The 22872-nt window shown below is 34.8% G+C and overlaps 3 protein-coding genes across 4 annotated transcripts; 1 reads left to right on the forward strand and 2 right to left on the reverse strand.

The window, feature by feature from the left end:
* Positions 1 to 1301: 1301 nt before the first annotated feature.
* On the forward strand, positions 1302 to 4550 carry LOC145137711 (myb family transcription factor PHL13-like). 2 transcript variants are annotated; one of them, XM_079071854.1, is made up of 8 exons: positions 1302 to 1558; positions 2207 to 2778; positions 2877 to 3042; positions 3131 to 3207; positions 3514 to 3553; positions 3703 to 3754; positions 3853 to 3922; positions 4001 to 4550. In XM_079071854.1, the coding sequence occupies exons 2-8, from the start codon at positions 2254 to 2256 to the stop codon at positions 4298 to 4300; spliced, it is 1230 nt and encodes a 409-aa protein (XP_078927980.1). In that variant the 5' UTR covers positions 1302 to 1558; positions 2207 to 2253; the 3' UTR covers positions 4301 to 4550. The 2 variants fall into 2 exon arrangements, with proteins under 2 accessions (XP_078927980.1, XP_078927979.1); XM_079071853.1 differs by having other exon boundaries at positions 1306 to 1558; positions 3694 to 3754.
* Positions 4551 to 5006: 456 nt separating this feature from the next.
* LOC145139340 (agamous-like MADS-box protein AGL80) lies at positions 5007 to 5489 on the reverse strand. Its single transcript, XM_079073198.1, has one exon. It carries the CDS (start codon positions 5487 to 5489, stop codon positions 5007 to 5009), a length of 483 nt encoding a protein of 160 aa, XP_078929324.1.
* A 9496-nt stretch (positions 5490 to 14985) lies between these two features.
* Positions 14986 to 19133, reverse strand: LOC145137182 (putative serine/threonine protein phosphatase 2A regulatory subunit B''delta). The gene is made up of 13 exons (XM_079071320.1): positions 18504 to 19133; positions 17559 to 17774; positions 17354 to 17459; positions 17185 to 17284; positions 16987 to 17092; positions 16783 to 16873; positions 16561 to 16702; positions 16316 to 16463; positions 16121 to 16230; positions 15877 to 16033; positions 15686 to 15811; positions 15440 to 15610; positions 14986 to 15314 (listed from the first exon to the last, which is right to left on the reverse strand). Exons 1-12 carry the CDS (start codon positions 18651 to 18653, stop codon positions 15470 to 15472), a joined length of 1593 nt encoding a protein of 530 aa, XP_078927446.1. The 5' UTR covers positions 18654 to 19133; the 3' UTR covers positions 14986 to 15314; positions 15440 to 15469.
* Between the last annotated feature and the right edge of the window lie 3739 nt (positions 19134 to 22872).

The raw sequence follows: 22872 nt of genomic DNA on the forward strand, positions 1-22872 counted from the left end.
AGATTAGAAGCCTCTACATCAGAAAGCTTAGCTGAGAAGCCATGGAATCGATTTCGGGTTTAATTTGAAATCGATTTTGGGTTTAATTGTAGGACTTGAAGGTATTACAGATTTAGGATATGTATTTAATTCTTCTGTGATTCTTAATCATCATCTAATCTTTTACAACAAATTGGAGAAAGGGCATTTTAGTCTTTTCAGTTTTCTGACTTCTGAGGGACCAAAATCACAAGCAAATTTGGTCAAAGGGACCACTAAGCCAAAAATATCGGGGTTCGGATTAAAACCCCCAAAAAATACATACCACATGGATCATTTTTGCAATTTTGTCTTATTTAAATCATTTCTATGATTGACACTTTAATCTGACAATACCGCAATAAAAATAATACACCATGTATGAGATTAGTTAGAGAAGATGACTTGGAATTATCTATATATAAATAAGTTGATTTGAATTATATCTCTCTTAGGAATCAAATGAATACACTTTACATTTTAATTAAAAATAAAACATGCCAACAACCTTCAAAATTACTTAAAATAAAACAAAGAAAAGTTCTTTTTATTTATTTATTTATTTATTTAAGTTCTTGTAATCCTTCAACTTCTATGGTCCTATTTAATACGTTAATAACGTATAAAATTAAAACAACAAATATAAAATATTTATAGGTCAAACCAACTTGACATAGACATATTTTAACTCGCAATAATCGTTGCTTGTTACATATATAACCTTAATTGCTTATTTATTGTTGCTACACCTATAGAATATACACAACTCACATAAGGTGTAATCCTAAAGAAATGGATTAAGGACAATCATAAGATAATCAATTGTCTTATAAAACAAACTAAAAGTCATCAAAACATATCTAAATGCATAAAATCTCACATTGTAATATTAAAAAAAATAGATTATTCATGTAATAATCAAGAAGTTATAATAATGTTCAATATATTAATAATTTATAATTTATAAATAGAAAAACTTACAAAAAAATATTTATAGGTGAACTTTAATCTTATGAAAATTTATCCTTCATATAAGTGTCTCAGCCACTTATTTTGCCATATGTGATATATACACGAGTATTATATTTAAGAAATTAAATCCATTCAAAAAAGTTTATCTATTATTATTATAAAAAAAATTTAAAAAATTAATTTATTATATTCTTAAAACTTTGTTGGGATTCATATATATGTTTTTTTGATTCGGAAATCAATAAGTCCCACTTCCAATGAGTACCCTTTACATTCCATTAAGATCAGCCTGATCCCCTGTTTTCTCGCAAGTTGTGATCATCTACGCACCTTCAAATCTCCACCGTCCAATTTCCATCCACTCAAAAGTCATCTATACCAACGGTGAAGATCGTTCAATCAACCGCAGTGTACAAATAGGCGTTAAGAACCCCAAAGACGTGTGCTATGTGTCTCTAATCATTCTGTATTCCATTCATTGGGGATTGGGGAGTTCAATTTGCTTTCGTTGCTCCGTACGTCCCCGTTGCTTACGACAATCTTTGTTTGACTCCTCGCGGAAATCAAGGTTTGTGTTGTTATTCTCTTCGTTTATTGAAATCTTGTACCCTCAAAAGCGAAAAGATTGAATCGATTATAGAGGTGAATATGATTATATAGCACATACCCTATCTCGGCAACTTACTTGGAGACGGTGATCGTATTATGGTTCAATTATGTGGTTGAAGCTTAATAGTCTTTCTTTTCTCTTTGAATTCGATTGAATATTGTTTGTAGGTTTTCGTTAAATTTGTGATTTTGGGGAACAGATACGAGAAATTCGAGCAGTCGAATTCCCTTCTGTTATCAAACCCACTTAGTTCAAGTTTAATCCTAGAGCTTTTGATTGTCGATATAATCGATGCAAATATTAGGTTTACACCAACTATTGTGCTTTATATTACTTGATTTTGGATTTCAGTGCGCGAATATTTATCAAAATAGTTGATTTTAGCATCATAATGTTCTTATTGTAGCTATGTAGTGGCTTATAAAGGTCTGCCTTTGTTTGAAGCTAATTTGCCTTTTCAATTGTCAGTTGTACTTCACCTTCTTAAATTCTGAACTCATTAACCCAACTAATCACACACTGTATTTTACTAAGATGAAACACACTACACATCAAAAGCACATTGGAACAAAATTTAATCCAGTGTTTCCTCTTGACTCAATGCAGAAAGAACGACTTAATTCAGTAAGTTAAGAAAAAGTGAAGCTGGTTTTATGAATGGACAAAAATGGACATACACCCCTGTATGCTTAAAACAATCTGGTGAAAAGCAGCTGAATGATCATATGGGTGTTTCAAGAGCCATGTCATCTTCTAATCAAGTTATTCCTGGTTTTGAAGGAAAATACAAAAAAATATCCGATTCCATTACAAACACAAACACTTTATTCCCTGATCAAATTCAAAACCAGATGGTGGTTTCAACTGACACAATGTCATCATTCCAAACGTCCAATTTCGTAAATTCACAATCAATGTCATTAATTGGTTACACCGGTCAAACCGATGATATCTCATGGACTGCAGAATCACTTAAAGATCTCATTGACTTCCCGGAAAATGTCGCCGGAAATAATGTCGCCGGAAGTTCTTTGATTCCGGCCGGCGACCATGGTGGTGGAAGAGGGACCGATTGGCAGAACTGGGCTGACCAATTAATGAGTGTTGATGACACAATTGACCCGAATTGGAGTGACATCATGGCTGATGTTGATGTCCCAACACTAGATACAACAAAGGTATATGCTTCTTATTGCTATAATCTGTAAAGAAATGTTATTATATTGCTATTAGGGGTAAAAAGGTAAATAGTAAAGTAGGTTGCTATTTTATGCAGCAAATGCAAATAATTCCTAGGCCTCAAGTGCCAAGTATAGAAGTGTGTCCTGTGAGTAGTCCATCATCTAATGGAGCTTCTTCTTCAATTAAACCTCGCATGCGTTGGACTCCAGAACTCCATGAATCCTTTGTTGAAGCAGTTAATCAGCTTGGTGGTAGTGAAAGTAAGTTTTATTATTTTTGTTTTAGTATTTAATTAGTTATGACTTATGAGTGTATTGTTTTTGTTGACTTTTGTGTTTGACCTTGAAGGAGCTACACCAAAAGGAGTTTTGAAGCTCATGAATATCGAAAGTTTGACTATTTATCATGTGAAAAGCCATCTGCAGGTATGTATTGGAAGCAATTTATTGGTTAATCACTTAATATGGACAACTATTATATATGGCTGTTACTTTTTGACTTAATGGGTTAAGCCAAAAAACTTGGTTTAATGTATTAAGACACTAACCCTTTTAGCTAATTGTCCTTCTTTTATTCTTTGAACTACACTAATGTTAGAATTGATGAATAGTGTGAAATCTGACATGTTGACTTTTGAGGTCAAAGGAGTTAAAAATAACCCCTTCAACATTTTATAATAAAAATAAATCAAAACTTCAGATTTGATGTTTTTTTTGTTACTTTGATTTCAGAAATATAGAACAGCCAGGTACAAGCCAGAGTTATCTGAAGGTAATAAATATTTAATCATTAATCATCCTTCAAAATATATTTTTTGAAAATATTCATCGTCTTGAAAGATCTGTGATCCTTGAACAACTTATTATAAAAACAGACCAAAGTATATTTGTTTTTAATAAAATTTAATGCAGGAACATCAGACAAGAAGGCTACTTCTATTGATGAAATGGTAGCTATGGATATTAAAACCAAGTTAGTCTCTTTCTCTTTCTCTACAGTTGTGTGTTGAAAAGACGTTAATGCCCTTCCCATTCTGTATAATTACATTTGTTATATGGTTTTGATGACAGGAGTTTAGGATTCACTGATGCATTAAAACTACAGATGGAAGTTCAAAAGCAACTACATGAACAGCTCGAGGTATGCCAAATAAATAATATCAAAAAAATATATATTTGTTTTCTCTTGGCTGAAAATTGTGTCTATTTCTGTTTTCAGATCCAAAGAAACTTACAGTTACGAATAGAAGAACAAGGAAAGTACCTTCAATTGATGTTTGAGCAACAAAGAAAGATAGAAAACGGAAGGTTAAAGCCATCATCATCTAATCAAGATGAAGAAGACGACTCTGCAACTGAAAAACAAAAAGCTTCAAAAAATGATGATCGATGTGAGAAGTCAAAGGAAAAGTCAAACTCGCAAATAGAAGTACCTGAAGTTAACAAATCCAATATCGAGAGTGGATGTAGTCCACGTCCTTCAAAGCGTGCAAGACCTGATGAGGCATCCATGGCTTGATTTGTGTGGATTAATTTTGAATCTTATTTGTCTTCTTCCCCGTTTCTCTTCCTGTTGCTGAAAATTGTTTAAGATTTTAGGGCTTCTGCACTTGGAGATTGATTCTGTAGGTTTTTTTTTTCTTACTTTTTCATCATAATGTTTAGTAGAAATAATTTAAATCGGTAATAAACATGTTTGTGTCTAGGAAAATTGTTTTGGATTTTCCTTTGCATTTGTAATGCTTTATGTCAAATTGGTTACTTTTCAACTTTAAGTTGTAAGGCCTAGTTGGCTAGTTTCTGTTAAGAAACATGAACACTATATGTTCCATCAAATGCTTTTTAAGAGTTGGTAAATGTGCGAAAGAAAGAAACATGCACACAAACTGTTTGATAAAATGCCCCAAAGAAAGTTACTGAATTGGTGCAAGAGAGTTGCTAGATTGTGCAAAAGAAAGAAACATGCGCACAAACTGTTTGATAAAATGACCCAAAGGGAGTCGCTAAATGTCTAAATCGGTGAAAAAGAGAGAAACATACATACAAGTTGTTTGATGAAATGCTTCAAACAGAGAATACAACAATTACAGACAAAAGATTCTAAGCAGATGCATGACAAATAAGAGCAAACCACTAATGACATTAATGTATACCAGATAACTTTATAGCTTTATTTAGATAGAACATAATAGCTTTATATCTATAGATCAATCACATAAATTTCATTAAAAGAAAGTTTTTAAACTATCTTCTCTTTTCCCCTTCTCATAAGCATCCTTAATCATAAGATCAACCAATCTGATCTCACTTTCAATCGAACCCTTCAATCCTTCCAAATCTGCTCGATCGTTCTCATCAAACAAGCATATTAACATCGAACATTTTACATTTTTCTCTTTCTCTTTATCTAGATTCTTCTTCATTTTCATTATGCTTTTCTGGAGAAAAACTTTCTGATCAAGCATAGCACTTGCACCCAAAATTTTTGAATTTTGAAACTTTTGCATCACACGTTGCGCTTCAGAAGGCGAAGGCCAAACTTCTGGTGGGACTTCATCTTTCTCATACATCACAAGACAAGAATCAACATCACATAAACACTTCAATTCAATCATCTTCTTAAACAAACTCGCTTTCCTCTTCTGCAAGGTTGTATTCCTTGCTCTTTCATTAGCCATAAATTGGTATTTCACGATTGAGCGCGTCATAGTGTTTGGTGATTCTACATATCCCCTTATGACATATATATACACACAATATTGGTAAAAAAATATATATTGCAAATGTTAAGATGGTCAACGAATAAATATGCATTTAAGGAAAATTTATGTGGTTGTAACTTTGCCGAAGTAAGTCAACTTTTTTATGGAAATATTTACAAACGTGTCGCAATATAATTGGGTCAATAATTTATTTTAGAGAATCCGATTACGGGAAGTAGCGTATTCTATATCAATTTATGGAAGAGTTAATATTTAGCGTTGGTTAAAGGTATAAAGTCTTGTACTTTATATTTATTACAGGAAAAATCTATCACAACCACCAAAGAATCAATGTACCTTCTCTTTCCGCGTAACGAGAGTAACTTTGATTATTGTTATAAATATATGTCTTATGAAATGGTTTAACTAACAAGTGGCTAAGGAAATGAGCTTCTTCATTACTCGCAAAAGGACAAGCGGTTTGATATGTCATTTGTTTGAACACACCTTATAAGGAAAAGGAGTTTGAACATCATGACTTTTCAAGAAACTAAGTGTTTGCTACTGAATATGTCATAATGAATAAAGTTGATTATGATGAAGCTATTGTGTGAAAGCTTGTATATGGTTATTGTATGTTTCTTAGCATAGAATCACAAAGAGCATTAGTCCTATGTGATTTTGTTTTGTGTTGTTAAAAGAACTTAAGATGATATACCATCATGTAGGTTTTGAGGAGATAATAAAAAAGTGACAATCGAAATAAAAAATACACGGGAGACATAAATCACAATACCCCCAAAAGAAGGAAGATGATGCTTGTGCTTGAACATGAACATGAACATGAACATGAACACGAACATGATACCTCCCTTATGGAATCTCACTTACATATACTTGTGGATGTTTTGTTGAATATTTTGTTAACTTTAAAATTTCAAACTATATGGTGCAAGATCTTCACATTGTTGTATGGTCTTGCAAGTCAAACAAAAATCTATATATACCTTTAGGAGTTGGTACATGGTCGTGCGAGTTTCTTCACTATTTTTATGCGAAGATACCTATTGAGGTATAGCCGGGAAATTCTATGGATTATCGCTTTTCTTAAGTATTTTGGATTATTATCTCTATGTTAAAGACAATATGAAAATTAGGACCTTAAGCATTGAAGTGCATACATCTCAAATTTAAAGTTAGAGTGAAAGATTCAAGTTATGGTCTATAAGATCATAATTATTATAGATGTTATATTCGATAAGGAGAAAATATTTAGAAAAATATTTGTAATGAAGTTCATTTTGAATGATAAAACTATAGAAAGTGAACTGAGTTCTCATATACCAATGAAGTTTTCTATTATTTTGGTTGGTACATTAAGTCTACTCTTGTAGCACCTGCATCGTTAGTTCGCAAGTTGGGACCTCCAAAAGATAGCAAAACATATGTATTTGTTGCAACCGTAAATGATGGAGATTGTAAAGTCCCTTTTTAAGTTTTATCTAACACTTCTAATGAAATTTTGACATTACCTTTGGACAAACTATAAAATCCATGGATAACATATCTATTTAAATTAATCCAAAGACAGACTCAATACCTATAAATTATTTCAACATAATTACCATGGGTGTTACTAACATAAATTATATCTTCATGTCCTATATGATATATACATACCAATAAAGGAGACAAATATCCCTAGGTTGTCAATTCTACCCAAAAGGAGGTCTCTATAACTTTTATCCTCTTCTAATCTTCTCATCCTAAACTATATATATATATATATATATATATATATATATATATGTGTGTGTGTGTGTTAACCATGTAATATATGAGACAAACATTGTCTTCTAAACTAAATAAGGATTAAATAGTATAATCATATCCAAAACATCACATTAGTAAAGTTATACTTTAATTTGAACATAATAAAATACCTTATATAGGAATTTCAACCCAAGTTATGCATTTTCTATTTTAGGTCTAATCTCAAGCAGGTTGATTGTCAACACAAATTAGTCATTCCCAAAAGGTGTCCGCCCAATGAGGGTGTAACATCCGGACCATTGTAAGTTTCCTTTTCAACCCTCCTTAAGATAAATCTTTTCAAAAATGGTCATTTGGCTAGTACGCGGGGCGTACTAGCTGAACATTGGTCGCGGACATCGCCCATGTACATTGGGCGTACATAAGGTTACGATGGGTGTACTCTTAGCAGGGGCAAACCCTAATTTTTAGGGTTTTCTCCCTATTTAAAGACCTTAAGTCCCTCATGACCTTCACCCTCTTAGACTCCCTTGTCCTTAAAGTGTTAAACTCGAACCCTTACCCTCTTGCATGCACTTTTTAGCTTACGTTGGTGATTTTTGGTGATCTTTGTTGGTTTTGAAGAAGAAGGAAGTTTGGGAAGAAGCAAGGCCAAGGAAGGAGCTTGTAGATCCAGAGGTTTGGCACCATTTCCAACTCTTTGAATGTATAAAGTTTGAACATTGACCATTGCATGCTTAGATCTAGTTGTAGGTGAAAAATGTCATCTTTTGGTCCCATAGTTTGGATTCTTGGAGTTACGGAACTTCAATCCATATGAGCTGTCCTTTTGAACTCTTGGAGGTGTTATAAGTCATAAAAATTGGATCTTGATGGTTAAGCCTCAACCATGCAAGTGATAGGGACCAACCAAGTGTGTTTATGGACTTGATTCATGTTTTAAGCCTCATCCATGCATGCAAAAGCATAAAGTTTGCAAATTCATGGCTTAGGACGTTTCTAGGGGCTTGGATCTAAGTTTTGGGCGTTAGGTCTTAATGAAATAAGTCAAGAAGGTGGTTTTGGGTTAGCTGACCAGTACGATGGGCGTACTCCCATGTACGCTGCGCGTACTGGGTCAACACCTCGAATCTGAGTTAATATCAGTATACATTGGGCGTACATGTAGAGTACGCCGTGTGTATGCATGCAGTAGGCAAGAAGGGATTTTGGGCTCTCGGTTTTGTGGGGCTTTGGATTTGTTTCGGTTGGGCCTCAAGCCCACCTGTTGTAACAAGGCATTTTGGGCCTAGGACCATGATTAGATGTCTTTGGGCCATATTGGGCCTTAGAAGCCTCTTTGGTTGGGCTTGGACACTTTTTGGTTGTTTTGGAATTGGGCCTTGTTTTGGAATTGTGCGATAGGGAGAGGAGTTCGCGAGTCATCCTCTAAGTACGTTTTGACACCCACGGTTTGAGGTGAGTCTTCCTTCCTAGTAGCCGTGGGTCGAAGGTACCAAGGCCGACCCACTAGTTATGTTATATCATGATGATTGTCTTTGTGATAATTGTCAGTCATGTTTTTATTTGTATGATGAATCAGTAATTATTGTTATGATATTATGTGGTGGTAGTAGAGGTGAAATAGACCCAACATCCGGTTGAAATAGACCGAAGGGGCAGACCAACACCCAAATATACTTGGCAGTATCCGGTTGAGATAGACCGAAGGGGTAGGCCATTACCCAGATATGCTTGGCAGTATCCGGTTGAGATAGACCGAAGGGGCAAGCCAGTACCTAGATATGCTTGGCACTATGTTTGTTCAGTATGTTGTGTAGCATGTTTGATTTGTATGTGGTATGTTGGGGGACCTCACTAAGCTTTATGCTTACAATTTTCAGTTTCTGTTTCAGGTACCTCTAGTTCGAAGGGGAAGGGCCCGGCTTGATCGCGCAGCATCACTCCATGTTTTTCCTCACTTAGTGATTTTGAGATTTATACTCTGATATTATGATACAATATGACTTCTTGAATATTTTGGTATCAGTTTCTTATGAATGGAATGAATTTAAAAACAAAAAATTTTATCTGTATTTATGGGATGTTATAGAGGAGGCACATAAAGATATATAATACGTGACTATGGTGAAGAGAGTACCGCAACCAACATAATCTCTTATGTAGATGTGGCCATTCTTAAATAAGACCCATCATCTCCTAGTGATCGGGAACAATATCTTTATCATCTAGTTAGTAGGAACTTTATGTTGATCATCACTAGACATACAAGAATTCATCGTATTTTTAATCATACTTGCAACATATATATTCATTGTCAAGGGAGTTATGCACTATCCTGGTAATCTAGTCTCAATCTGTGACATCCCCAAAATCACGGCCAGAAAAGACCGGTTTAATTTATGCTTTTAAAATGATTTCAGAGTAATCCTTTGATTAAAAGAGTTGCGGAATTTGTTCCCAAAACGAAATATGATAAAATAAGATTTACCAAAGCATTTCATAAAGAAATGTATTTTCATTATATAACAAAACTCGGGATGTCATGTTCCGATAAACAGACCAAAAGCATAAACATTACAATACAGACCTTACAACAGTTATATAAAACAACAGGTCTATAATCCAAAAATAACTTGACAAGTCATCCAACTTATGCTCTGGCGCAACTACCTGTAATACAAAGAAAACTGAGTGGGTCAGGCTTGGGAGCCTGGTGAGCATATAGGGTTTTCAACCCACAATAAATAATTATATTTAATTCCACCAACCAACAATAACCCAATTACCCATTCCCGTTATTCTCACTTTACGTCCCTAAGACAACTAACATAAGGGACCTAGTCTAAGAATATTTCATCGGGGCGACAACACATGCTTCGGGGGTTCCTCAGCAATATAAGTCAAATAAGGCAACCATGAGGGGGATGGAGTACAGCGAATGAACACCCAAGTTCATTAACACCTACAGGTGGCGAACCTGCTAGCGTTCCACAGGACTGTCTAGAAAAGTCTGTGGTCGTCATCTAAACTCCGCTAGATGACTGAATCAAAAACAACATTGAGGCCTCTCATCTGTTTATCACACATCAACTATCTACCCATGTTCTACCCAACATATTAGTAGATAAAAATATATATTTTTATACATAGTTTAAAACCTGTATAGCATTCTCATTCAATACATATTCCAAACAACAGATGAGACACATACACATAACACGTATTTCATAGAGAATAAATCATATATATGAGATAGAAGAAAGTGAATATACATTCACACATATAACAACAAAATATACACATAACACGTATTTCGTATAAAATACTTCATAATTATGCGTTAGAAGAAAGTAACTACACACTCACTTGATCAGAAGATGATCGGACATCACTACTGCTTGTAGAAGTAGTATTCTTCGGCAGATCTGGAAGATCTTCACAAAAACCGGGCTCCTCGCGGGCAGAGCTTCGGCTCGGGAATTTTACTTCTCGGGATCTTCGGGGCTTCGGGACTTGCTTCGGGACTCGGGAATGATACCGGGGCTTCAGGATAATTCTTGCACGAAAAACGAGGTAAAAACGCGAGAGAAGGAAAGAAAATAGCAACTGAAACTCGGCAGCCTCGACTTCCTTTTATAGGGGGCTGGATCCTTGATTTACGCTGGGCGTAAATCCTAGTTACGCTGGGCGTAACCCGGATAAGGTCGCTGACTCCCCTCCTTTGGATAATATCGGAATTTATAATTAAATTTAATATTTTAATTATTTAATAAACTTCAAAAATTCATATCTTCCTCATACGAACTCCGTTTCGACGTTATTTATATCCCCGCGTAGGTGAGACTACGCTCTACAACTTTCGTTTAGACTCCGTCGGCTAATTTTGACTTTATTTTTATTATTTATTTTTAGTAGGCCGGGACAGGAAAACTCCGTTATAAATTCATAACTTCTTCATCTGACGTCCGTTTTCGCCTGTCTTTTTATCGTATCGCTACTATTAACGAGATCTTCGATTATCGTTTAGATTGTTTCGGCTAAAAACCGCTCGATCTCAAATCGAGTATTCGGGCTGCATACTGCTAAGTCGAAACTTCGGAAAATCATAACTTCCTCATACGAAGTCAGATTTGGGCGTTCTTTTTATGCACGCGCTCGGTTTAACGAACTCTACGATTTTCGCTTATATTACTAAGGCTAAATATCTCTCTAACGTAAATTTCACTTTTTACGTCATTCAGCGTTGTCGGTTATGTCGCGAAACTTCGACAGGTCATAACTTCTTCGTTATAACTCGGATTTCGGCATTCTTTATATCTCCGAAATCCTTGTTTCAACCACTACATCTTCATGCAAAGATATCGGGCTTATCTCACACTTTAATTTTGACGCTTATTTTATTCTTAATTCATTAAATTATAATAATTAAGAAAATAAACACATAATTCACATAATACTCAAGTATTTCATCATTAATACTTCAAGAAGAGTTACAAGGATTAACCTAGACTTTTACATCAACAATAATGTCTAGCCTGGAAACGCGGGCGTTACACAATCCACTTTTCTTGTATCTTGATCTTGCATCATACATGTCAATTACCAATATTGACATTTGTTTTCCGGGAAATATGTATTTTGTATGAAACCGATTTATTAAATAAAGTTACGAGTTTATTAAATTCAATAGTATATGTTGGTTATATGTAATTGGTGTGTGATTTTGTGGCAAATTCCTTAACATATATGAAATGGTTGTAAAAATATTAAAAATACCTCTTAAAAACTTAATAAGTGTAAATGATTAAATCTAATATATACATATTAAAACTCTAAAAGAATGTATACATGTAAAACAATTTCCCTATTAAGGATGTGTGTTGGTTTATGTGACATCCCCAAAATCACGGCCAGAAAATACCGGTTTAATTTATGCTTTTAAAACAATTTCAGAGTAATCCTTTGATTTAAAAGAGTTGCGGAATTTGTTCCCAAAACGAAATATGATAAAATAAGATTTGCCAAAGCATTTCATAAAAAAATGTATTTTCATTGTATAACAAAACTCGGGATGTCATGTTCCGATAAACAGACCAAAAGCATAAACATTACAATACAGACCTTACAACAGTTATATATATAACAACAGGTCTATAATCCAAAAATAACTTGACAAGTCATCTAACTTATGCTCTGGTGCCACTACCTGTAATACAAAGAAAACTGAGTGGGTCAGACTTGGGAGCCTGGTGAGCATATAGGGTTTTCAACCCACAATAAATAATTATATTTAATTCCACCAACCAACAATAACCCAATTACCCATTCCCGTTATTCACACTTTACGTCCCTAAGACAACTAACATAAGGGACCTAGTCTAAGAATATTTCATCGGGGCGACAACACATGCATTCGGGGGTTTCCCAGCAATATATGTCAAATAAGGCAACCATGAGGGGGATGGAGTACAGCGAATGAACACCCAAGTTCATTAACACCTACAGGTGGCGAGCCTGCTAGCGTTCCACAGGACTGTCTAGAAAAGTCTGTGGTCGTCATCTAAACTCCGCTAGATGACTGAATCAAAAACAACATTGAGGCCTCTCATCTGTTTATCACACATCAACTATCTACCCATGTTCTACCCAACATATTAGTAGATAAAAATATATATTTTTATACATAATTTAAAACCTGCATAGTATGTTCATTCAAAACACATTCCAGATAAAAGATGAGACACATAAACATAACACGTATTTCATAGAGAATAAATCATATCTATGAGATTAGAAGATAACATCGATACACTCACATAACACATATACTTAGTACGTTAAATTGATACTTGTATAAAATCGTGCATTTGAAAGAGATTATGTACCCCCTTCAAATCAACACCAATATATAAACACATAACACGTATTTCATAGTAAATACTTCGTATTTATGTATTAGAAGAAAGTGACTACACACTCACTTGATCAGAAGATGATCGGACAGCACTACGGCTTGTGGAAGTAGTATTCTTCGGTGAAACCGGGATCACTTCACACACCGGGCTTCTCGCGGGCAGAGCTTCGGCTCGGAAACTCTTTTCTTCTCGGGATCTTCGGGCTTCGGGACTTGCTTCGGGTCTCGGGATGAGCACCAGGGCTTCGGGGGGGTTAAAATAGGGCTTAGAGAGAGTATCGGGAGTGGGAGAGAAGAGATGGAGCAACCATAATCGGCTGACCCTTGATTTCTATTTATAGGCTGAGATTTCAGGGTTCACGTCGTGAGTTTTAAGGGCTCACGTCGTGGGGCTTGATCGTCACTGCATGCGTCATCACAAGTGGGGTCTGACAGAGTCCAGGTGACGTTTTTCTGAGTTCACGTCGTGAACACAGTGTTCACGTCGTGAGTTCTGACACAGGATCAGATTTCGTGCCCCGAACTTCAGAAATTCATATCTTTCGCATACGAGCTCCGTTTTCGACGTCCTTTATATGCACGCGTAGGTGAGATTATGCTCTACAACTCTCGTTTAGACTCCGTCGGCTAATTTTGACTTTATTTTTATTATATTTTTATTATACTATTTTTAGTAGGCCGGGACAGGAAAACTCCGTTAGAAATTCATAACTTCTTCATCCAACGTCAGTTTTCGTCTGTCTTTTTACCGTTGGACTACTATCGACGAGATCTTCGATTCTCGTTTAGATTGTTTCGGCTATAAACCGCTCGATCTCAAATCGAGTATTCGGGCTGCATACCGCTAAGTTGAAACTTCAGAAAATCATAACTTCCTCATACGAAGTCAGATTTGGGCGTTCTTTTTATGCACGCTCTCGGTTTAACGAACTCTACAACTTCCGTTTAGATCACTAAGGCTAGATATCGCTCTATCTTAAATTCATATTTTACGTCATTCAGCGTCGAGCCGGTTCTGTCGCGAAAATTCGACAGGTCATAACTTCTTCGTTATAACTCGGATTTCGGCGTTTTTTATATCTCCGAAATCCTTGTTTCAACCACTACATTTATGTAAAGATATCGGGTTTATCTCACACTTTAATTTTGACGCTTATTTTATTCTTAATTCAATTAAACCACACAACTAAGCATAAAACAAATAATACTCAAATATTTCATCATTAATACTTCAAAAGAGTTACAAAGGTTATCCTAGACTTATTACATCAATAATAATGTCTAGCCTGGAAACGCGGGCGTTACAGTTTAACAACATTTTCTTCAAAAATGTTGGAAAGAGTACTTACTTTTTGGGAAATGTTAACATGCATGAAAGATTGGCCTTTCGTCCATCTTCTAACTAAAGGCAAAATCATAGGTAAGAACTGACACGTGAGGTTCTTTTCAAGGCAACTATGTCGCTAAGACCAAGTTTCACCCTCTAGTGAGACGATTATCTAGACTACTTGTTGCACTTCATTGGGCTACAACTCCCTTGTGGCTGATTTTTACCTAATGGCAACTCTTGGTTTGACGAATACCTAGTTGAAAATAATTTTGCAAACTACACATTTGTAATTTGGGAAACAGTTATATGACATTCCACACTAATATATTGTCTTACACGATATCAATGAAATTTGCAAGTTGGAACAGTTTTGTGCAATTTATCAATGATGTCTCACATGAGTAGCTATATAACTAGCATTCATGATCACAAGAATAATAAGATAAAAAAATAATAATAATAATAATTAACTCATTTAACAATTAAGAGAAAAATGGAGCATAGCATACGCACACACGAACCCGTGATATTACATACATAAAATTCAATAGTAACATACATTGAAAAACAAGCTGCTATCCCCATTGAGAAAATGTTGATCAAATTTTATAACCGCATAAAAAATAAAAAAAACATCTATTGTTCAAGCAAGAAACAAACTAATTAAAACGAAAAAAAAATAAATGCTTAAAAATAAAAGTTGCAAAAATACTCGAGTCAATTTCGTGTTATGGTGTAGTAAGTAGTAACTAACCCCTTTTAGAAAACCCCATTTACTTACTACAACCCGAGTTAACTTATAAATCTTCTCCTGCACCAAAAAATATGATGGAATCAGGGAAGGAATGGAATGAAATTACAATACTAGAGGCCAACCAAACATGGTAATGGTAATGGAATGTCAATTCCATTCCGTAGTTTTTTGAATAATCTTACCTGAATGAGTAGTAGTGTTTGGAATTGAAGTCAAAATGGGGCCTCAAGAGACTCATCCCATACATCCCCACTACCATTAGATGCATCATCTGCATCTTCCTCCATTGAAAGCCTTATATATTCCCGATGTGCAAACCGGTCCCACTCAGTCAATGTTGGATTCTCACGTTCCTGTTTTGAAAATGATGTTATTTACATTTTTACCCTTGTTACTTTGTGATATTACTTTGCAATGGGATGGCTTACCTGGCGAATGAGAAAGGGGTCACGGGATTCAAAGGCCATGAACTTATTAAGGTTAAAGAGGATATTGAAAGTGCTTCCAGAGAGCTTGCTTCCTTTCAAGTCTTGTAATGTAAAATAAGCCTCTTCCTGTAAATAATAAATTATATATAGTTAAAAAGAAAACTAAAATGATGGTATAAAATAAAGAGTACCTGTGGTTTAATCATGTCAACTATTTGACATAAAACGTCCTCAAAAAGAACAGGCTCTTGAGCCATGCATTCCATCCTATGCAACTGTTCTTCATAGAAGAACTGTAATTCATTCCTAGTCAGCACCCCATTTCCATCCAAATCTATGCACTTAAACCTGAATAAACAAATTTAATTTATTTACAGCAACCAAAAAAGATGTTAAAAATTTGCACAAAATAAAAGGTAGAGAAAGGAGTCATACCAGTATTCAAGACTAGGCTCAGATGATTTATCCTCTTCAGATAAAATAAAGTAAACAAAATCTTCATATCCCATTTTACCCTCGACTTCACTCGTGAACTTTCTTGGAACCTAAGAAGGATAGAATTTGATCAAGAAGAAATATATGAAAATTTAGATTTTTTTTTTTTTTTGAATAAAAATGTTGGAAAGAAACCTGAGAGAATATTCGGTCAACAATCCTGTAGGTTAAAGCATGGTTGCCATATCTGATAAGGTTCTCTTTATCAATCAAGAAATCATGATCTGTATCCAGCTCCCAGAACTTGCAATATATTACATAGAAGTGTTCATAAGAGAAGAACCTGTCCCAAAAGACAATTATACCCTTTACTTTATAAACAAACACCTTTCTTATTCTGATTTTTCATAAAAAAAAAGTGAGAAATATTTCTATTTCACCTCAAAACTTTGTTTATGTCCTCTTCTTCATCAGCATGCATCATTGCAGCAATTAATTTTCCTCTCTTCAGTTCCCTGAGGGTAAGACGCCCATTTCCCACTCTATTCTCATAGTAAAAAATTCTGTATATTACCGTTTCAGCTGCCCATAATAATAATAATATGTTAAAAAAAATAATAAGAATATGTTAAAAAGTATTGTAATAAAAATATATTATATACCATATCTCTCTTGAAATTCAGGTGTGCTCTGTAAAAATTCCAACCCTGGATGAGTTGCCAAAAGTTCTCGAAGTATGGGCTTGAAATCCTCCTATTGCATAGTTGACAAGTCAAATGTTGGGCAAATTTTATTTTCCTTAAAAAAAAAACTCATTATTTATTTAAAAAAAAAAAAGAAGAAGACCAATTTGAAACGAAAATTGCCTGAGTTAGATATCTCAAATCAGGCTGCTTTAGTAATGTATAAATCTGAGTTGCAGTGTCTTTTGTCAGCATGTTGCCATTAATCCAATAATCCACAAATGCATCCCTGAAACCATATAAATATAATGTTCCAAAAGTAAATCATATAAATATAATATTCCAAAAGTAACAAAAATTAAAAAATAATAAAAAATTCACCTGGTTACAGTGCCAGTGCTGGCAACATCAATCTTTTTAAAAAGAGTGGAGGAAAAGAATGATGGCAGCATGCATATTTCCTTTGTAACAGGCTTAAATTCTATTAATCCAAACAAAAATTTATCAAAATAATTTCATTTAAAGTAAAAAGTAAAAAATAAAAACTTACCATCCAATGATAATCCATTAGCATGACCATAAAAGAACTGATTGGTTCTAGTCAAACATTTATCTTTCAAATCATTAGGGGGTGGGCGTCCATTCTGAAAATAAAACTACAATTCCAACAACAATTTTCAGTTGAGTTAAATGAATCTAGAACATTCTAGAAGTTAGAAATCATTTGACAAACAAAATAAAAAAGAAAAATCTACCTGAGGTATGAACTCTTTGACTGGCTCGCTGACTACTTTCAAAGGAGAACCTAAAACAGAGGGGCCCGCCCTTTGTTTTGTGACACGTGGCGAACCAGAAGAGCTTCTTGGTGAAAGTGGAGGCACAGAGTTGCTACAAGCAGATTTAGGGCTTGAACTTGCTGCAGATACATTCAATGTAAGCCCTGATTTAGCCTTGCTTACCAAAGACTTCACCTATATCCAAAAGGGCAAAAGTGGAAAATGTAACAACCTTCAATGGGGAATTGGTAAGATCACAAAAATGCTTATCATGTAAACAAGAATCAACAACAATACACAAAGTCATGAATAATAGTTAAGAAAGTCACATAGAAACATAAGGAAACAAGAATCAATGATTCAAGAAATCCCAAAGCATATGTTATTATAACAAAAACCATGTTTATCAAAAATAGTTGAGAAAAGATTGTCTTTTACTTTACCTTCTACTTTTGTTAAGCATACTATTTCAAATAGCAGAGATGAAAATGACAAGAAATGACAGTTTATTACTCCCTAAAGATTCTACAATTTACCATACAACATATCATCATTATCCACCATTAACCATGAACAATGGATATATTCACCAATGTGTAAATGACAAAAGAAGCTTTTATATATTTATAGGTAATAATATATTATTTTGCTTTTTGATGTTACCTTGTTGGATGAAATAAATAAACTGATCAAGAAACACATCAGCCACCATTACTTCAACACCAAACGTAAAATAGGATAAATTCCAATTTAGACCAAAGAAACTACAGCTATAATGGCATTAAAATTAACCAATTATCAGCTATCATTTTGTCACCTTGTTGTTGGCAATAATTGATGATAAAGAAAAGATGAAAAATCGAAATGGAAAATCACAAGAGAACCCGTTTTACGTCAAATAGAAAATTAAATTATAATAATTACCAAGAGAGTGGTTTCGGGAAGCGAAAGCCATTGCTCGAACAGCTTCTCGGCAACATAAGAATTTGACTTGATAGCCAAAGAAGACACTTCATTTAGCTGTAACAATTCGGGGTCAAGACGACCCATATCGCCATGATAATCCATATCCATCTAGTCTCGATTAATTTCTTTATCCAATCTTGAATTCAAAATCTATCATCCAGATCTCAAATTGAATATCTAACCCCACAACGATCACTTAACCCTAACAACCTATTATTAAAGACGAGAGAAACGAGCCCCTTTCATATCAATCAATCTCGTACATGTTGTTTTTCTCGGTTTTGAAAATCAAATCAATCGCAGTAGGTCATGTTTCCGAATTGGGAAACATAGAAATCTAGGAAAGGTAATAAACAGATCCTGAAAATCTTGTAGCCCTGGAATTGGGTTTTCTTTGTGAATTATGTTAGTGAAGTGGCTGATGATGAAAAATGGGGTGGAAAGATTGAAGATTCTCGCATGAGCGAGATTGGGAAAAACGAAAAACAGAGAAAGAGAGTGGCGGTGGGTGAAAATATGAAATGGAGGTATGAGAGAGCACCGGAAGTGGGATGGGGGGAAGACAATGTACTCGGCAATACAAATCTTTTTTCTTGCAATTTTTTTCTAAATTCTTTCCATTTTAAGTAATTCATTACCAAAAAAGCAATTATATTTACTTTTGTTTTTATTTTATGATTTATGAATGATAGCTTTCATATGAAAATGAGATTCTATTAATCAAAACCATAATTTACAACCAAAAATACATAAAGGAGACATATATTAATCTAGAATGAGATAGTTAAATAGGAGGTGTATATAGAAATGTATACAAATGCTAACACCTCGAAGATAATAAAGTTGATGGAAGACCAAATTAAGGTTGTAGAGTATGAGATTATAGTAGTTTGGTTAGAGAGTTTTGGTGAAGATATTTTTAGTCTAATCAATGGTGGATATGAATAATAGACAAGTGGTGTCAACATGATGTCGAACAAAATGACACATAGTCTTGATGTGTTTGTGAAAATATTATTGTGGTCAATTTGAATGGAACTTCGTTTGTCATACAAAATAACCATAGGTGATAACTGAAAGACACACATATCATATAGAAGCCATCAAAGCCGTATAAGCTCTTGGGTGGTGTCGGAATGAGCACGAAAGTCTCATGTAACGCCCTGTCCTGACTAGATTTGAATCATAAAACCAGCGAAAGTCTCATGTAACGCCCTGTCCCGAATCGTTTCCTTTTGGGTGCAGGTGAGGTATTTTAGATGATCCAAGTGTTCGGTTGTGTTTTGGAGCCAAAGGGTATTTTGGTAATATGTCAACTCGGGCTCTTATGGGAATGGGATGTTTGTTAGGGAAATTGTAAGGCAAGTATGAGTTGATTAAAGCATGGAGCTTCTTGTGACCTTTTCATGGATATAAGGATTGTCGAAATTAAGTTTATAATGAAGAATTTATGGTCGTCGGAGTTTTCAGGGTGTAAGAAGAAACCCTAGTACGCAGGGCGTACATAGGAACTACGTGGGTCGTACTAGTGCTAAGGGCAGTACGTTGGGCGTACATTGGTGTATGCTTAGCGTACCCAAAAGGAAGGGTCGCGAACCTTGGCCTCATACGATGGGCGTACGAGGAGTACGTTGGGCGTACGAGGGGTGCTTTAACCCTAAATTTTGATCATGTGTACCCTATTTAAACATCCTTATTCCTTAGGGTTGGCCTCCTTATCAGTCTCTAAAGCCCCAAAAACCCTAAAAAGGGGTCTTAGCCTCCATTGTTGGGTGTTTGAGCCTTTGGTGAGAATTTGGTGTTCATTTTGTGGATCTAGAAGAAGAAAGAGAAACTTGAAGACTTCTTTTTTAAAGGAAAGCTTTGAGATCCAACATTTGCATCTCCTTTTGGTAGCTTGGGAGGTATAAAGTCCAAACTTTGCCTTTTCATTTCATGGATCTTCTTCTTCGTTCATTTTTGGTCATTTTGACCCTTTTGGTTGAAGATAGTTAAAGTCGTTTTTGAAGCTTGAAATTGTAGATCTGGATATATCATGGGTTCCTTGGGCATAAAGGTGTAAACTTTATGTTGGTTTTGGTTCCATGCATGTATTAAGTCAAGTATTAAGCTCTTTTGAGCTCTAGAGTCCCATTTAGCCATTCATGCACATAAAGCTGACAACTTTATGTGATTAACCACCTTGGGAAAGTCAGATCTGAGTTTGGATCCAAGTCTTAATGGATTAAGTGATGAATCTGGGAAGATGGCCATGGTTGGTGAGTATGTTGGGCGTACAGGTATGTACGTCGCGCTGTGACAACCGTCAAATTTCGGTCAAGTCAAAGTCAAACAAAGTCAACAAGTCAAACCGGTCAACTCCAATAACCCTTATATGTTAGGGTTTACGTTATGTAATCACTATACAATTCGCTATTTTAATGAGAAATCATCATTTGGAAAGTTCATGTGTTTGATTTTCCTTAGCCTTAACAGTGCTAAACAACGAACCAAAGCGATAAAACACTATTGCACAATCATCGGGATTGTGTACGACACTAAAACACGGTTTAACGGGGTTTATGAACCTTGCGTTGTGAAGCCGGACACTCAAATTAATCACAAACGGAACCTCTCTAAATCGTTTCCACTCTATCTCTTTCTATTTGAAATCTCTCCCAAATCTCTCCCAAAGACGGCCCCTTTTTACCGGTTTTTCGACTACGACTTCGTTTTAACTCCGTTTTTCATTATTTTAACGTGGGATTTTCACCCAAAACTTTATTTTATAAACTAAGGCCCCAAAATATATAAATCTCCAGGGTTTTTATAAAAATGTATTAAAAGAATTGGTGGTTGGACTAATTATTGAGGGAATATGTGCTATTCCTTATTTTATGACAAAAGCAAGCCACCACCACCTCACTCTATGATCAGCCACTCTTTCCCACTACTCCTTGTCACCTTAGTGGACCTTTACACCCTATCTCCAGCTCTTCCCACGTTCTAAGAGCTGGAGGATTGGTCCTCTCTCCTCATTCTCCTTAAAAGCCCTTTCATTCTACACTTAGCAACCAAGAACACTCTCCAAAATTTTCTCATCTTTTCTCTCAACTTCAAGAACTTCAAGGCTTTCTCCAGGGATTTCTTTCTTCAATTAGTAAGTATCTTCATCATTCACATAATTATTAAACTCCATTCTACTCAAATCATTGATATCTTACACAAATTCCATCTTATTCGGTGTTAGATTCTCGAATCATCAAGACATCTTCTTAGTGTTCTTGGGTTGAACACTTCCTCTCTCTCACTTTCATCTACTGAAACCACATAAGGTGAGTTCATACCCCTACATTTACATGTTTTTCTTAAGTTTTAAGGGGGGAATACAAGTAAAATCATCAAGAACACAATTAAACTTTTTCTATCAGATTACATCATAAAAGATGAACTTCGATCACGGACTGTTTTGGTCAACTTAAATATTTTAGTTTTCAAAACTGTTCCAGGCGAAAGTAGTTCAAACTCTTAGCTTTAAAATAGATACTTGCACATCTCCATATGATTTTTCTATAATTTATGGTGATTTTTACAAAACTGCCTATCAATTCAGAGGCAAACCCGGACCAGTCTGTGATTATGAACATTTTCACCTCTGTTAGAGATCCCTAAAAATCATGATAAAATTTACGAACAAACTAGACTCATATTCCAAACTCTCAGAATTTGCGGATTTGGATTTAGAGCTTTGATGATTTTTCTATAAATTTTCTAAGAACAGTAACAGAAATTGTATACAACAAAAAGTTGCTGTCAATTTCATTTCACCTTGTAACATGTTGAGCAAGGTGTATATCTTTATGTGATTATATGTTATTGCAATATATGACATTTTATCTTAATATTTAGACACACATCAGTTTACAAATGGATTTGGACATATAAAATATAAAGAATAACAAGTGATTATAATCAAAGTACAACCGATACATTCAAACATTTAATAAACTATTTTGAATATAGTTTGCATACATTACTACGTACTACCCTTGGTTGATAAACTATAATAGGTATAGTTTATGATACATTACATAATACATAAATTTAAAAAGGGTACATTTATACAAAGGATATTTTCATTAAGCAAGGTACGGCCATACGGTACCAAGTTTTCATAACACGTAATTCCGTTAATGAATTTATGAAACATTACATAACACATACATTTAAAAAGGGTACATTTATACAAAGGATATTTTCATTAAGCAAGGTACGGCCATACGGTACCAAGTTTTCATTACACTACACGTAAATTCGTTAATGACTTCTGTGAGACATTCGATTCAAT

This window comes from Lactuca virosa, chromosome 9 (assembly GCF_052849685.1).
Source record: "Lactuca virosa cultivar CGN04683 chromosome 9, Lactuca_virosa_CGN04683_v6, whole genome shotgun sequence".
NCBI lineage: Eukaryota > Viridiplantae > Streptophyta > Magnoliopsida > Asterales > Asteraceae > Lactuca > Lactuca virosa.